This window comes from Corvus brachyrhynchos, unplaced genomic scaffold, assembly GCF_000691975.1.
Source record: "Corvus brachyrhynchos isolate BGI_N302 unplaced genomic scaffold, ASM69197v1 scaffold101, whole genome shotgun sequence".
Taxonomy (NCBI): Eukaryota; Metazoa; Chordata; class Aves; order Passeriformes; family Corvidae; genus Corvus; species Corvus brachyrhynchos.
The window spans coordinates 282,702-300,636 of record NW_008237239.1 but is presented as its reverse complement, the minus strand read 5'-3'; the positions used below and the strand labels follow the sequence as shown (position 1 = coordinate 300,636).

The 17,935-nt window shown below is 44.4% G+C and overlaps 1 protein-coding gene across 1 annotated transcript; it reads right to left on the bottom strand.

Annotated features, from left to right (window-relative positions):
• Positions 1 to 65: 65 nt before the first annotated feature.
• On the bottom strand, positions 66 to 17,019 carry TMCO1 (transmembrane and coiled-coil domains 1; the record flags this gene model as incomplete). The annotated part of the gene is made up of 6 exons (XM_017729640.1): positions 66 to 394; positions 5,942 to 6,086; positions 9,554 to 9,621; positions 10,248 to 10,294; positions 13,734 to 13,793; positions 16,929 to 17,019. Coding segments are annotated over 6 exons (510 nt in total), but the record flags the coding sequence as incomplete, so codon positions are not given.
• Positions 17,020 to 17,935: the final 916 nt, after the last annotated feature.

Here is a 17,935-nt window from a genome sequence, read left to right as displayed (position 1 = left end):
AGGCAGCTAATCCCGCGGCCCGCAGGAGCCTCCACCACCCAATTAAGAGACATTGTTAACATAAATGAACATGCCCATGCTGTTTATTTCTCAGAAACAAAGGTCGCGTTATCTTCCGAGAGAAGCTTCTTGGTTGGATGAACGAACAACTGCTGGTGGAATACTCCAAATGGATGATGATTTCAATACTGCAGAGCCTGTTTTTGGACAGGTGATGCCTGGTGCAGAATTCCGACTTGTTACCTCCCCAAGGCAGTCTTGTTGCACTGGTCAGGCTTTCTGTGAGGGCTGTGCTTCAGGAGAACTTCCCTGCCTGGGGTGGGGGGCCAAGAAAGCCTCCTGCCTGCTTGGTTGCAGCCCGGGAAGGAGCAAGGCCAAGCATCTTCTGGATGTTCTGCAAGAACAACAAAGAGCAGGATATCATCACACCATGGTGAAGGAAACAAAGAGGAATACCAACTCTGCTCACAGAATAGCTGGGGTTGGAAGGAACTTCTGCACACCATCCAGTCCAACCTCCCCAGCCAAGGCAGGGTCACCTGGAGCAGGTGACAGGAACGTGTCCAGGCAGGTTTTGAATGTCTCCAGAGAGGGAGACTCCACACCCTCCCTGAGCAGCTGTTCCAGTGCTCTGCCACCCTCATTGTAAAGAAGTTCTTCCTCATGTTGAGGTGGAACTTCTTGTTGTTTAGTTCATGGCCATTGCTCCTCATCCTGTTGCTGGGCACCACTGAAGAGTCTGGCACTATCCTCTTAAAACCCACCTTTGAGATATTTATATAATGAGATCCCCTCTCAGTCTTTTCTTTGGACTAAACAGGCCCAGCTTCTTTAGTCTCTTCTCATTAGAGATGTTCCAGACCCCAAATCATCTTTGTGGTCTCTGGATTCTCTCCAGTAGCACAAGTAAAACCTCCCCACTTGTTTCAACAGAGTCAGGTTGTCACCCACATAGTCCTATCCATCTGGCTACTGTATAATGAACCTCTCTCCCTATATGTTCAAAACAGCTCAGCATGGAGCCAGACAGCCACCCACAAGAGAGAGCTGGGCCATTCCTCCCCACCGCAACAAAAGCCTCTGAACAGCACATGCATATTTTGGATGAAGATTCTTTCCCATTTCCAACTACACACCCCACAGTCAGCTGTCTTTACACACACGATTAACATACAGTATCATTGCAATTTAACTGCAGTGCAGGTTCCCAACACCTGCCCAAGGGCAGACCCCACAGCACTTGGTTTTCCCAAATTCCAAAAAGCGCTGTTGGTGGTGGCCATGGGAGCTGGAGGCTCTGCAGGCTGGCAAGGAAGGCTCTCTCCTAATGCAGCCAGAATTTGGGGCAGCAGCAGGGCAACCACAGTGAGTGCCAAGTGCAAGTCAGGAGCTTAGTCCCAGAATTAACGTGAATGCCAGTGCTGCACACAGAACAATGGGGCGCTGGAGACATGCAGCATAACAGGACATATGGAGCAAACCCCAAAACCTGACTATTGGAATGACCTCCCAAGCAGGGTGTTTCAGTGGAAAACAACAAACAGGGGAAGATTTAATTGGCAGAGCCAGGCATAAGCCAAAAACTCACAGTAGAATATTTAAATTTGAATGTTTTTTTTGATTTTTGTGAATTTCCTTTAAATTTCACAACAGTGCAACTACAAAGAGCCATCAGTTCTTTCAGCTTCATCTTTCATTGTAAGGAACTCCAGCTCAAGATGCTGCTCCTGCAATGCTGGCAAACATGGACATCTGATGCAGGGGAAAGAAGAAAACAACTGTGTCCTCCTTGTGTCACCACCTGATTGCTGGCTATCGAGACAACAAAAGGAGGAAGGAGGATTCTCTTCAAACCTGAGGATTCTCTCCAAAAAAACTGTCAGGATAGGTCAGACTGCAAGGTCACAGAGCTCTTGCACTTCTTTATCATGGAAGGAGCATAAACTAAAACAAACAAACAAACAAAAAAAACCACAAAAAAAACCCCCAAAACAACAACAACAAAAAACCCCCCACAAAACCAGATCATTTTTCAATTCCACAGTAGCTAAAATAAAATAAAATCAAATCAGGATTGATTCCAGCTGGAGATTATGAAAAGGAAGGTTTCAGCCCACAAATAAGGAACACATGAAGAGGAATTGCATCAGGTTTAGTCCATGGCATACAAAAGCCAGCCACTGGTTGATGTTCAGCAACTGAATATGTATGAGAGCATTAACTCCATCCTGTGGTTCCTCTTAGTGGTTCTTTGACCAAGACACGGACAGGAAAGAGGAAACGAGCAGTCAAGGGACAGACCCAGCAACACCAGAGGGTGCTGCAGAGCCAGGACAGGACTGGTGTCCTGTCAGCTTCCTACCGGCTCATCCGCGGAGCAGATATCCTAGCAGGGATCCATGGAACCGAGAAAGTGTGCACTGCCTCCTCCCTGCTCCTTTATGCACGAAGAGAGAGGAGAACTGGGGTGCTAAAGTTTCTTCCAACTGCTTGAAGAGGAAGAGAGATGACTGTCTGTCTGTATTCCAGACTACCGACATTGTCCAGCATTACCCTTCCATGCAGTCTCCCTCCCTGCTCTGGAAGGCAGAAAGCATCACACACTACCTCCAAAGCAAGTTTTTCTGGACAGCAATCCTGAAGTCTACACAGCTGGAAACACCAGGGATGGGTCAAGGTCCAGCAGAAACTTTATCCCACCTGCTGTGGGCCATGTTGGACAAGGAAATCTGCGGAGTCTACTTCCAACACAAGCACGACCATCACCCTCAGGAGCAGGGAGGGAAGAGTAAGATTTAAGGATCGAAATCCCTCATTTGAATTCTCCTGATCTTTCCTCAAATGAGAGCAGGAAGGACAGGAGCTGCTCCTACTTTTGTCTTCAAATCCACAAGGGACCTCAGACAAGGCAGCAAGTGTGGCTCCCTGCTCTAAGACCAGGCTCTGTAGGAAAATGCAATCCTGGCAGCAGGGATAATTGCTGGCTCCCCCTCCCACTGGGAACACATTTCAGTGAGAAGCAGCCTAATCTACAGTTCAGATGCATGTGAAAAGGAAGTGAAGAGCAGCAAAAGCCCGAGCAACAGCAGCATATCCCTCTTCCCAAACAGCACAGGTGAAGGCTGGGAGCTCAGAACCAGGAGCAGGGACAGAGGATGTAACCCTGACACTGCACCTCCCACCCAGACCAGCAGCAGACTTTCCCAGCTGAAACCTAACAGCTCAAGGACCCTTGGAAGGCCTCTCCCAGCAACCCTCCTCTCTCCAAACAGGAAGGCAGGAGGAACTAGGGGACAGGATTTACGTGCCAGGGAGAGCTGGGAACAGTGCAAAGGAAGTTACTCACTGCGAGGTGACTATTTTCGGAGATGATGGCCAGGTCACAGGCAGCAAAGCTTCCCAGTGTTTGAAGAGTTTATCATCCCCACATGAAGAGAGTCCCTGATGCTGCTCCTGCCTGTCCCACTAATGTCAGTTTAATCACTGCCCAGGCAGTCTCCCACCCCCACAGACTCCCCTGCATTTCCCACCAGGTCGCTGGTTTTTCATACACACAGGAGTTCCTGCTCTACCTCTGAGCTCCACAGGAACATCTCTCTTCCTTGTCTTTGATGGTTTCCCAGGCAGCTCCAGGATTTAAGGAAAGACTGAGGGACTATGGTCTCCTTGCTTTGTTCACAACCTGTTCCCTGATTTTTGAAACACCTCCACTTCTCCTCTTCTGTCAGCAGCATGAAGCCAGACACCAACTCCCACACCAGTTGTCCTCCCTTGGGCCAGCACCTGTTTTGAAGCCAACCTGGCAAGATTTCCCCTTCTGCACACAGTGAAATACAAAGGATCACAAAGCCTTCACCTCCAAGGTCATTGAAAGCACTAAGGTACAAGTCTTTGGCACCATTTTAAGCCCTTAATTACTTTCTTGCCCTCTCCCCCTGGCCTGTCACAGCTTCGAAGTCCTCTTCCCAATGCTGTTATCACCTAGGTTCTTTCAAATAGGAATAAAGCCAAGAGCAGGATGCCAGCAGCAATCACAGCTTCAGTTCTGACCTCTTGTGCAAACTAACATATCCCTGCCCTTCCCTCCAGGTAGTAAGGAGGAAGAAGCTGAGCTGCCTGACAGCAGGAGAAGTGCAGGAATTGTTAACCATGATCATGTAGATAAGGCAGCACGATGAAGACTGCAGTCTCACACCCTTCTCCAAAGCAATAAACTCACAGGGCAATTTTTTCCCAGAATTTTAATGGAAAGCCCAACCCACTGCAAAGAGCTTGGCATTTCTGCCCCTCAGTTCATGCTGCCCAGCTATTTCACCATATAAAACATCAGGAAATGCCTGAACTAACCACAGGAATTATATTTTTGGACAAAAAATTGAGGGATTTTTCAGCAAGAGAGTCCCCCAATCAACCCAATGGGTGCAGAAAAATCTTGCTACCACTGCTAATTAATTTGCTATCATGATCTGCAACACTTAAAAGAAAGGACTTTCCATGTAACAGGTAACACAGAGCAGCACCAGCCAAGATTGCCTGAAGGAACAGCATCAGACCAAAGCATCCCAGGAATTCTGGAAGGTGATCCTAAGAGCTAAATATATCTCAGTGCTTTCAAAGCAGCAAACACTGCTCTAGTTACTGCAAAGTGAAAGTTTGTCTTGCAGCAAACAGAGCAAAGAAGCCCCTGCCTGTCCTTTGGTGAAGCTTGGCCTGCTTGGAGTAAGGAGTGCCCAGATGAACCTCCAGGTGATCCTTTCAGCATAAATAATTCTACAGTTCATTATCTGCTTTTGCATAGGACCAGATTGGGATTCATTTCAGCACAAGTACCCAATACAAAGGGCTATGGAAAATTCCACTCACCAGCATGCAGTTTGTGACTAAAGGAATTCTGTGCTATGGAGCTGCTCTGTCAAGCTCACCCCAGCTTCTGGCATTACACACCACTTTCCTTTGGTGATCTGCTTTTAATCTTTCTAGGTCCCCTAGTCTAAGATTCCTTGGCACCCCTGAGGAAAAGCAACAAGTGGGTCAAGGAGAAAAGCAGCAAGAAGTCAGGAAGTGAATCAAAGAAAAGGGAAATACAAATACAGAAGAGAAGGTAATTTGCAGCTAGTTGCACCAGCATTCATCCAGAGTCTATTAACTTATCCCCAGCCCCCAAGGGGGAACTGGAAAACAAAACAGACTTCTTGTTCCACTGCGAAGGCCCTCTTGTCCTCACCAGACATTCTTGCTACTTGAGCTGCCAGTGAACCTTCCTGAACGGATCCCTTATCCTCACTGATATCCTCACCCTCTTCCAAAAGACGGGACTATGGAGCTTTGCTGGAGAGCTCTGTGGAGCACACTCTCAGCTTACCATACCAGACCCCCTCTCTGTGTCACGTCCCTAATGCTGGGAGAGACTTGACACCAAAGGTACAGTTCTTAAGACTCTGAAAAAAAATCAGGCATCCAGCAAAAACAGGAAGGACAAACCCAAAAGAGGAGCTTTAACTCTTTCCTCACTTTTCTAGCAACTTTATGGACTGATGAAACTTTTATAGAGCTGCAAGCCACCTAGGAAGTTTCCCCTTAAGATGCTGCTGTTTGTAAAGATGCACATATTGCTGTAAAAGTTGTAATTACTAAGAAGTAGGATTTAGATCAGCTTCTGATGGAGACAATCTCTTGGTATGGCAATCCACAAAGTTATCACACAAGTCAGGAATCCGTTTCTGCCAACTCTGTCCTAGAGCCCTGGTGCATGTCTCCAGAGCCAAGTCTTCCAAGCCTGTCCAGGACAGCGACTGTTTTAAAGATCCCACCCAGAATTGCTTTGAATATGAGGCACAGAAATGAAGACAAAGAAACCACAAACAGATCCAAGATTATACATGCAATACTCCTCTTCCTGGATGGGGGTGTGCTTTTCCTGCTCCAGGGAAAGTGTACTCACCTGTCTGATTGACATAGTGCAGAGAATGTAGAGGAAGATGAAGGAGCAGTCAGTGTAATCCTCACCCAGGAGGTTGCGGTGGGAGAGACCTTGGATGTACGAGAGGGGGATAAACGGAAGCTTTGCCACCACTCGGCCATCAAATCTGAAAAAGAGAGCACTGGATCACCACTGGAGACAGCAAAAGAGCTTTTGCATACAGAAAGAACAAGTGAGCATCTTCAACAGGCCACCAGAGCAGGTAAGACCACATGGAAGGCTAAAAAACCTTGCTGCCTTCTCCAGCCCCTCTCCATAGACTACACCAGGGAGGATAAAGACATCTCTCTCTCCAAGCCCTCCACACTCAACCATCCACAGGGTAGGATTCCCTCAGGAACAGTCTTCCCATAATCAAAGTGTTTCCTAGTGATTTAAGTGATCAACTGGATAAGCTGCTGGTTCATGAAATCTTGGTGTTTTGCAATTTTCTGGTGTATTTTATTTCAAAGTCAGATTTAGCAGATCACCTCCCAGACCACAGTCAGCACTTCAATAAAAGATGAACGACTGTCACCCTGCTGTATTGCAGTTACTGCAACCAGACAGACCCTTTGCTCAAGCAAAACAGCATTTTTTAAGCAGAGCGTAAATCAGACACCTTTTCCTTCCCTGGAGCAGCTGTGCTCCTCAGGATGCACAAGAGAGCCAGCAGCAGAACACTTAATATTCCCAGTTTCTCTGCATTAGCTCTGGAAATGAAGGCAGTGCAGAGGCAGGATGATACTGCATATTCCTAGCAGCATGTCCTGCTCCTGGAATCCCTCCAGGTCCACATTCCAGGGCATTGGGCAGAGTGTGAATTTTGGCCAGTTTGCAAAGATTTCTCCCCCAAGCCAGACAGTCGACCCAATCTTTTGATGTAGATGTGTGTGATGCCTCATCAGCATGTGCATATTTGGATGCTATTTTCTCTGCGTGTGCTAATTTTCAAACAGGTGTTTCTTGTTTCAAGAGATCCTAAATGAGCCTTCTTTCCTGTGGAGATGCATTCACACAGCCACGGCTCAAACACACACCAGCTTTGTTTACATCTCACAGGCAGTTTGGCAAAAGAGCTTGAAACGGATGTTTATCTCCCTGGAACATCCCCCAGTGGCTTAAAATTACAAGTACTTCAGCAGTAGCACCCTGAGGTACCTGCTTTTAATTCCAGCAGGTTTTCACAGTTATGAAGAGGTACTGGAATGTACAACTCTTAGTGTAAGGCAGAGAAGTGATTGCATTAAGAAGTTCCTGGCAATGCAGCCAGAGAAAATTGAGACACATAGAAGGCAAGTCCTCGCCTGGGAGAAATCCATAGTGGCTTGAAGGCCACTGCTGCTGCAGATCTCACTGTCATAATGAATCTTTTAAGCCACAAGTCACTCAGCTGTTTGTCTTGGGCACAGCACTCTGCTCCTTGGGTTTAAACCAGCCTTGCTGACACGTCCATATCCTTCCAGCACGGTCCAACCTGCTGCCCCGTTACTACCAACACTCCAGGAATGACAGCAGATCATCCCAGTGATTTCCATTTTGGCTAAGGTGGTACTTGGCAATAGTGAGATGCTCAGCCAGAGTAGCAGCATCTGCAAAATACCTATCCAAAGCGTGGCACATCATGCTGCTTCCACACAATTCCTACTCCTTTTTTCCCAGAAGCCGTGAACTCATTCAAGTGAAGGAAAAGCAGCAAATGTGGCTACAGCCATTGCAGATGTCAGCCACCCTTTTCCTCGTTTTCCTACCACACCCACAGTGCCTCCATAGATACCCCAAACAGGAGTAGCTTCCCAGAGGGAGCCTAGGAACCTCCTGAATCCTTAAGTGAGCAACAAGCAGCTGCTCTTCACACTATGTCAAGAGACTGGACAGTAGAGGAGAACCAGCACCAGCCATTCTGCCAGCTTCAGACAGGGTAGGTACCACCCACCAAAGCTGCCATTTGATGCAGATTCATTGCCTACTTTGGACTGAGACCAAGAACAGATTTTTAATTATCTAGCCCTGAAGGCCACACAGCCAAATCTTTAGATTTTAATTCCATAGCCTCAGCTATTGGCAAGAAAGCTCAATCAGAGAGCTCTCTGGATACTCCTGCTGCTCAGATTCCCTCTAAAGAAAAGAGGCAGTTAAATGAAAGATAAGCCCAAAGGTTCACATCCATTCTCTGTTCAGTAGCATGGTCTCTGTGGGCAGGAATCCTCAAAAGAAGAACAAGACAAATAAACTTAATAGAAGTTTATTGGTTTCTTCTTTTTTTTAAAGTTAATATCTAAGGAAGGAGGAGCCATATAGAATTTAATCCAAATCAACTCCTTCCTAAAGTTCTTAACAAACTTACAGTTCTGTAACACTTGTTAGTCACAGAATACTCAGAACAACTGCCTCTTCCCCCTCTAGGAAAGTGGGCACAGTGGGGTAAAACATTTTTAGTTTGTTTTTCAGTTTGCTTTAGGGGCAGGTGCTGGTGCTTGTATTGTATCCAAAGAGCAAGGTAAGCACTTGGAGGCCTCAAGGGCAGCACTACAAATGCCCCCTCAGACACCTTGCTGCTCACAATGCACCTCCAGCGCTGCTCAGGACTGCAGTGAACTGAGACGTCAGTGACTCAAGACTGTACCAAAATTTTAAAGTCCTCCAGTGCTGGGTTGCTCTGCTCAGAATGCTCAGTGCTGAAGTCTAAGCTGAATAAATAAATGATCCACACAGTGGCACTTCTGTTACTATGTTACCCCATGTTTGCAATTTATCCACCCACAGATCTCCAGTGAAATAACAATTGACAGTATCCTGGGGACTGCCAGCACAGAGGCCAAAGGCTTTGGTGCCCAAGAATGTAAATTTCTGTTTGCAGGGCAAGTATATTGCCCAGATATCAAGCAGCCTCCTAAAGGTTATGCTAATAATATTCATATCATCTTCAGATTTAACTGCCAACAGTTCATATTTCAAGTGAATCAAGTTTTAAAAACCAAGCACAGCCTTTCAGATTTGCATATCTGAAACAAAGCTGTCTATAACTGTGCAAACCAGTTTGGGGTTTCTTATCTGTTTGGTTTTTTAAACTACACCTATCCCAGGTCACTTTTAAAGCAAATGAAGCTTGGAGCCCATGCCTGGACCTGTTTATATCTGGACTGTGATTACCTCAAGTAAGGCAACAACAAACTCTGCAATTACAGCTTATTTCTAAGGGCAAGAGAGCTGACCCAATTTTGTCTGCAAGAGCATTCTTTGGTCATACCATTACAGCAAAGCCAAAGCAGCTGAAGACTGAAGATGTTTGCCTGAGATGTACCAAACTTGCCCTAATCAGGATGTTCCCATGCAGAAAGGATATTAAAGCTGTATCCAGACTGAATGCAATTTGTTCCATTTGGTTGTGTTCAGTACCCAGTGTTCCCTCTTGAGCAGAATGTGCATGGGATGACCAAACCACCACATCTTCATATGAAACATGGATCCATTTATTTATTTATGGTTCTTGGCTGGACAATGTCACTCTTAACACTTCAAGTGATGAAGGGAAGATGGAAAATATATTCACCATAAATATGTAAGAAAAAAATCCAGGAAGTCGATACTTACATGGAGTTAAACATTCCCATCAAGGCAGTGAAGCAGAAGCCAATTGCAAACATGGATTTCATCCTAACCTGCAAGCAGAAAGGTCAGAGATAATCAAAACAACAGGCCCACACTGAGGTATTATGACCTCACACCCTTAAAAACAGTCTTTGTACAGATCATGAAACCAAGAGGGAAAAAGGATGACCCAGGAGACAGAGGGGTTGTAAAAGTGACTGGAGAAGTCCCAAAGAGAAGTCAACAGCTGGGTACAAAGGCAGCCACAGTGTGGCCCACTGATGTAAAGTGCTGCTTCAGGAATCCAAAACCAAAAAGTGCTCAAGAATTGTCCCGTTACCTTGCACAGGCTGGTTTTATTTTTTCCTTAAACCTATAAACCCATCAGGGGGATTCCCAGGGGATCCCCAGCAGGGAATCATTACAATGACCAGAGTTATAGGAAGCCACAAAAATTAATTCTGTGAAAAACATAATGGAGACTTATAAAGATGAAAATAGCTAAGGTTTGGCATGAGATGAGGCAGTAACTGCTGGAGAACTCTGTGGCTCATACTAAAATCTGTAGTTATTAGAGAAAATCCAGAAGGACCTTTCCAGAGGAAAAGCAGCTATGTCTGCCAAGTGAGCAAAGTCCTTCTGTTGGAAAACTGACTGAAATCTTCAGCAGCTGGGAACTGGCTTTAAATTTTCATACCATTGACAAGTCCCTGTTGTTATTCTTCAGTTTCTCTTCTTGTCTCTCTGGAAAGACAAAAACAACTGTTATAATCAGTTATGTCAACCTAGAAACCAAAGTGTTCTCATTTCCAGGAAAACTTAACCTCTTTGGCTCTCCAAACAAACAACACTTCCAAAATCAACTCCAGCTCTCTTTGCCAGACAGTAGAAAGTGAAAAACTGTACGTAGCCAACTGCTTCTCCACCACAGCAACATGCAGTAAGTCAGGCACAAAGAGAGGGGGCAGCTGGAATCACACATTCAGCACTTTTGAAAGAAATGCACCCAATGTCAGATTAGCTAAATCAACCAACTTACACAGGAGCATGAGCACTGCTGCCAGGAAATAGAGACAGTGCCCCTCTACCACAGTTCCCAAACAGAGCAGTAATCAATTTGCTGCACACCATCATAAATACATTGATTAAGTAAGGATTTCCTTTTGGAGGTCTCAAAAGCAAAAACCATGCACAGAGCTGGGAGCTGCATCTCAGCAACACCAACATCCTCCTGGTCTTAGCAATGAATTTTGCGCCCTTCTCACATCTAGGAGATTCTCCAAAGAGGAAAGAGATTTCCTACATGAAATTCAGTAATGAGTGTATTACTGTGCTTTGCAGAAAATACTTTCATTGGAAATTTAGTCTGTCCTTAAATCACCACAGACTTCAAAGATACTCAGATTTTCAAGCAGGCCTTTTCCGTGTCCCTCATTGGAGGGCTGCTCTGGCCTTCAGTATTACCCGCTATCTCTCACCTGTCCTGTCCCACACCCCCATCATTCCTTGTGCTCCTCTCAGACTGAGGATCCAGAGGGGCAGCCAGGGCTGGGAAGCAACAGCCAGCTGAAGTAAGGATGTGAATAATGAAGGAATATCCAAATAACAGCACGAGTGAAGAGGGGAGGATGCAGAAGGACTGCCAAGGGCTATCCAGCATGGGAGTTTCAAGAGATCCCCACTGAAGTTCCAGTACAAGAGGCCCACAGCTCAGAAGCTCCACAATGCTCTCCCAAGTCCCTGCTAAGCACAGGGACTCATAGTCAGTGTTACTAAAAGCAATAGCAACATCCCTACCCAATTTCTTAGAACTCTTTGCTATTTCCATTTGCTCCTAAATACAAACCTTCCAGACACCTGCTTCCTGATCCAGGTGGAAAGTTTTGTCTTGGGATATTTCAGCAACCACAGGCCAGCTCTTCAGGAATCACATTTGGCACAAATACTTGTTTTTTCCCCTCTGTTGCATAACTAGCCATCTATTTAGGTGGGCTAAAGGTTACATAGAGGAAAGAACACAGCCCTGATTGCCCAATATACCTGATCTATCTCTCACCTATTTCTACAGATTCAAAATGAACATATTCTGGGTGATCTACCAACTTTATATAAATGGCCTGTTCCCGCCCAGCACATACATAAACAACCTGTTAAGTACTTTGCTGGGTACTTTACAGCTGGGTAAAGGCACAGAGAAAGAGGACTGAGTTAATAAGCAGCTCCCTGGCATCCAAAATCATCTTATTCTGGTCATTGGAACACAAACCATGAGGATACAGGGATACAGATTTGCCAGGACTGGGGTTTTTGTTTTGTTCTGCTGTCCATCCAGCACTCATGTGGGCTCCTGGGATTGTCACTATTTTTTCTTCCAAAGGCACATGGACAGAGAGAGCAGTAGCAAGGTGTAAGCTAACAAAATAGCTCCTTAAACTGAAATAAGAGAAGGCTACACCAATGGCTAAAGGTGTCCTGTTCCAGCAGTGTCAAAGATGATTTAGACACAGTGTGACAACTGGTTCATTTTACTGTTAAAAATAAAGTTTTGCAAGTAGGAAACACCAAAGTAAGCTTTCCCAAGTAACCTTCCCCCACCTCCTTGTGCACATGCATGATTCAACCCTTATGAAACCAAGTAATATCATCCACACACCTTCTGTCTTACTCTATGCACCGAACAGATAGCAACTGAGGTAGGTCTGTATCACAGCTGTTACTTATCCATAAAGCCTCAGTTCAATATTTACTTTTTGTTAACTAAAATGGTAGAACTTGGAAGAACTCCAGCACAAGTAGATTTGCTGTGACAACAATGGCCCATCTTGCAGAATGATTTGACATCCAGTAAGTTACTGAGACCAGAGATTTCAAAACCATTTAACAGCTGTGAGTCATTTTCTTGAAGTCCAGTGTGACATTTAGGATCTGATTTTTCAGAAACACCAAGAATTCATCTTTGCCTGAGCACAAATGAATACTCAAGTTACACAGCACTAGTAAAGGAAAAAAAAAAAAAAATCAGTGTCAGAATCTTAGGCTTGGCCAGCAAGCATCACAGCAAACAAAATCAGTGGTCACTTCCTAAGTTCTGATCTCTGTCCCTTTGTGCTTTTTCATCTGCAAAACAAGATTATTTCAGTGTATAAAAATTGGTGGAGCATCTGAAGTCCTCAGATTCTACTGTTTATTGGTTTAATCCAAGCACAAGTAAAATACTGTCTGCTAGGAACACAGCTTGGATGGTGCCCTGCAAAAAAGTCATTGTCACACTTCTTTTATTTAATGTTATCTGTAGTTGTTACATATGATCACTTTCAAAGTTGCCTTATCCATCAAGCAGTGTTCATCCCACGCAGGGATTAGTCAAGATTAAGAACTGAAATGCACAAGAGGAAACATTTTGGCTCATGTCCCTTCAGGAATCTAATGACAGCAGGTTTTCTACCTAGGAAGAACTGTTTGAAGATGTGTTTATAATTCCCAAGCTTTGTACAGATCAAATGACTAATCCAGCTACCTGGTGTTACAGAGGAATGAGGAAACCAACTCCCAGGAGCTCTCAGAACTGTTCCTGACATGATCTCTGTAATAATTTAACTGAGCTTTGCTGCATGTTGTGAGTCCTGCAGATAGCAGAACTTCCTAAAACACATGTTCCTTTAGACATCTCTTTACATTGTTCTTGCTTAGTTCAGTACTTAAAGAGTTACCCTAACCCAGAAAGAATTCAGCTTGCAGACAATGAAAAAGAATAGAAAAATAAATCACTGCCTAAAATTGAGAAAAACTAATTAATCAAACTTGAAATTAATCTAAGCACAGTTACAGTTAACATGAACACCTTCAATTCTGAAGTGTTCAAATGAAGGGGAAAAAAAAATCCAAAATAAGAGTTCCTATAGTTACTGCAAGCTGCCAGTGCACTGCAGCAAAGAGCTTTGACATCTAGAATTAGTAACACCCATGGATATCAAGGCTAAAATGGGAGAAAAAAATCAGGGAGCTCAGCAAGAGGTGCTGCTCCTCTCAGTGATCTGCCCATTTGATCAAAACCACCAGGAAGCTGGGTATCTCTGGCCTTGGCAGAGTAAGGCAAATGAATAAATAGCCTTGAAAGGAAGGAAAAGATAATCACTTCCATCAGTTTCTCAACTTCCCACCATTTTTGAGGCACCATTCTTACCTATCTTCTTTTTCTGCTGTCGGCCTGCTGATTCAGTTATCGTTTCCTTCTTCTTTTCCACTGCAAAATGAAAAGATATTCCATCATTTCTGCACAGTGATACCACCACTCCTTTTCCACACACCAAACATTAAGTAATTAATTCCTTTGCAGAACAGGGGCACAAAAAACAGCTAAGTATGACTAAGAACATATTCAGAATCAATAAATTATCAACTACCCAGGCTGATTACACCAATCACTTAAAAACTAATAAAAAAAAAAAATTCAAAACCCTGGATAAGATACAAACATATTTAAAGGGTTAATTTTGAACTCTGTCAAGAGCCCATTACATTGTGGACTGAGCAGTCTGGGGACAATTTTGGCTCAACTGACCCTTGCTGATTTGTCATTAGTATTAAACAGTACTTTTGATTCAGCAAGTGGAATGAAAAGAGCTTTGTGGCAAGCTCTGTTCCCAATTATCTGCAGTGGGAAGCAGAATACAGGAAAGCCTGTGTTCTCATACATCCCTTCTTCACAGGCAGGCACTCTCAAGGGAAATGCTGTCCAAGCAGTCAGCCACAGCCTCTCCACTCTTCAATTAATTAGTACTGAAGTATTTCCAATATTTTAAAGTAGGAGCCTAAGTTCAAAGGTACTAAAACCCCAAATCAGACATGCACCAAGCACCTGCAACCAACCACCACTGCAGCAAACCAGGCTAACAGAGCCAGCACAGGGAACTGGGAACACAGTAAATGTGCTGCTCAGCTGCAAATGAGGTTCTGAGACAGCAAAAAGGGCTTTTTCAGGAAGCAAGAGACATTTTTCATCACGACCTATAACAAGAGTACTCCAAGAAGCAAGGATAATGAAGCATGACCCTGGTCTAACAACAGATAGCAGCCTTTTTTTACTTTAAACTCTTTACATTTATGCAAACTGCATGTACCATATCTACTCTACCAGCAAAGAGCCTTGGCTCATCGTTAGCTCACAGACACCTGAATGCTAGGGCTCCCCTCCCTCATGAAGTAATAGCTCAACACAAACCCTCCAGCCCTGATTTCACAGAGGAAATGAAGACAGCCAACCTTCCAAGCCACACCAGGATCTGTAGTGCTGCCTTACAAAATGCCCGTGTGTCAGTCACAACTGCTCAGAAAATCACACCAGCCCAGACAAGTCACCTAAACATCACCCCCCCCATGGCAATGGAGTGAGACACAATTGCTTTTCCCAAAGAACATGAATATCTCTTGTGGGCAGGCTAGCACAGTGAGGAAAACAGGGAGCTTGTGTCCCTTGGGAATACTGGAGAGAGGTGTCCAGATGACACAATGCACCCAGTGCTCACAGAACACTGTCTGCAAAACCTTCCTTATGCCAAATCCAGATGGGGAAACCTGATCAGTCCATCCTCCCTGGTCCACATAACCCCATGGCCCCAGCTCTAAACAATGCTATTAAGCCTTATGCCAACCACGAGGAACTCCCAACCCCAATTTCCTTAGGACTGTTGGGCAGTCTCTAAAGCCTGTCCGTGGGAACCTTAATGTCAACACATCAGAAATTCCAGGGACAGCCTTCAGCCTTGCAAGTTTACCCCTACATTTACCCAGAACAATCCCTACATCGGCCTCAGACAATGCTGAGCCTCTGCCTAGGAAGGAGAGGACAGGAAGAGATGAAACTAAGGAGTAACAATGTCTGCTCAAGCACACTGCTCAAGCACACTGCTCAGCCCCTTTGTTTTTGCCAAACGACTCTCACGGGAGAGCCTGAAGATCTTAAATGTGTTTTTTCCTGTTTCAGATGTGTTAGATAACAGTTGAAAGGTGGGGTTCAAGTGGTCCACTTGGCAAGTTGTAAGCCCTCAGGTCAGCCAGCTGTCCTCAGCACAAGAGGGGAATGGAAAAAAGCAAAGCTGAATTTTTACTGACTCTTTATTCAGCTTTACCTTTTTTTTTGTTGGGGGTGAGGAATCAAACAAGGAGATCAGAAACTAATTGAGATGCATGAACCTCACATCATTCCCTTCACAAATGATAGCCTAGATACCTGGAGAGCTATAAAAGCAAACAGCATTAAACTCTTACAGCAATCATTAGGCCTAGAGATTAAGCCCTGCTAACTGCTCTCAGAATTTAACAGCACAAACAAGAGAGGACACTAAGTTTGCAGCTGGGTTTCAACTCCTTCTCTAACTTGCTCTTCTGGGGCTAATTCTATCCTACACCTAGGACAAGTGGGATTCAGCTGAGGCAGGCAGAGATGCAATCCCCATCTGCTACTGCTGTGGTGACAAAAGCCCCTAATGTTGGAGCTGTAACACAAACATGACTATACTTCAGCTCCTCAGTTTATATTGCCCAGAGAAAGGCTGGAATAAGATGGGCTAGTAAGAGCAAAATGTGATAATATTGTTCTCTCAAGCATTAAAAAGCACTGACACCACAATGAAACACTTCTAAGGTAAAACTAGGTCTATTTTGGCCCTAGTTGTCGTGTGCTGTCTCTTACTGCTGTAACTTGGGTAGGGTGTACACAGTTGAGTTTAAAAAGCCAGAATTTCTCCTCTGCAACTTGGCTTCTGATACAGACAGGTCCATTTAAACACTCCATGCTCCCCCCTGTTTACCATTTCTCTTAATATTTGATGCAGATCTTCTGACTGCTCATCCTCAGCTCCTTTTTCCCTTCTTCCCTCATCCTTTGTTTACCCCCTCCCAGACCTCTCGGACCTCCTCTCTATGGAATGAACCTGGGACTTATTTCCTAATCAGTTCTATTTGCTTCCAGTTTACATTAGGATAATTTGTTTTTACATCAGCTGATTGCTCAGACCTTTCTATGATGGCTTTGTCTTTACTCATTCCCCACCATTAATCACCATTTTTAATCTTTACATAAAATGCTTTCCTCTCATGATATTCATTATTCAACCCCAGTTCCCTCTTCCTACAGGCCTCAAATTCTCCTCTTCACCCCTGAAAGATGGAAATTGCACCTTTGAAGATATTTCAGGCATTTATTTCAGACACTGGCTACTCATGTTCAGAAAAAAAGATGCCAGTACCAATCTCTTACTCCCTCCTGTCCTCCATTGACAGGAGGGGTCATTTAGACAAGGCAAAAGGTCTTTGGCTGAGCTTCCTCCAGTAAAAGACCAGAATTAAGGACATAAACAAGCCTCTGATGAGTACTTACATTTCTTGCTCTGCTTTTCCACTTCAGCCTTTAATCTCTTGTATTTGTCTGTCCGATAAACCAGCACCCAAGTTATACCTGAAATAAACACTCAGCCAGTAACGAGGTAAGAAAAAACCTCCTGCAATAATACTGATATTAGTGAGCAAATCCATATGCATAAATTAAACTTTATGTCTATAAAACTCCGTTATAACACAACCAAGGGAGCACAGAGCACCAGCAAGCTGTACCATCCCCTTTCCTTCAAATCCCCTTCCCAAGTTCCATGTAAAATGGAACTGTAAAATAAACTATGAAATGAGCTACAGATTTAAACTAAAAAAACTTTTTGGTTTTTACTTTTATTGATAAACTATGTACAAAATAAACTCTACAATAAACATCTTCAGTTTCAGTTCGTGCCCAGTTCATTACCAGCTTCAGTTTCTTGATGCCCAACAAGCTGTTGCTCACTTTAAAATTACAGGTTGATTAAGGCATCTGTGTGCTCTACATTTCCACACCTAACTAAGGCCTGAGGAATAATTTCTTCTCCTACTAGGACCTCTCTGTAAGTAGCATCACATTTTGGAAACACAAATTAGGTTTTAGGCTAGAAGAGACCTCGAGAGATTCTCCAGTCTAAATCCTTGCACTTAAACATAACAAAACCCAGTTGTGCCACAAGTGCAGAACCACTGGTTTGTGAGCACTTCACTGTCAGCCCCTACACAAAGCTTCTGGCCCCTTGTTTGGTTTTTTGACTTTGGTTTGACAGCAGGGCCATGCTGCTGAGTCCCTGGACTCACCAGCTGCAGAGAAAGGAACCCTGTAAACACTTCTGAAGTCAGCACAGCCTCATGCTGTGAAAGGCAGAGGATGTGCAAACCTTGTAACCCCAAAAGCCATGCACCAGGGCTCCTAGAAGGCCAGATTCCACCGGGGATTCTCCCTGCCCTGGGATGCACAGAGATGGTGCTTTGCAGCTGTGGGATGAAGATTTGAGGACAGAATGGATAAAAGGG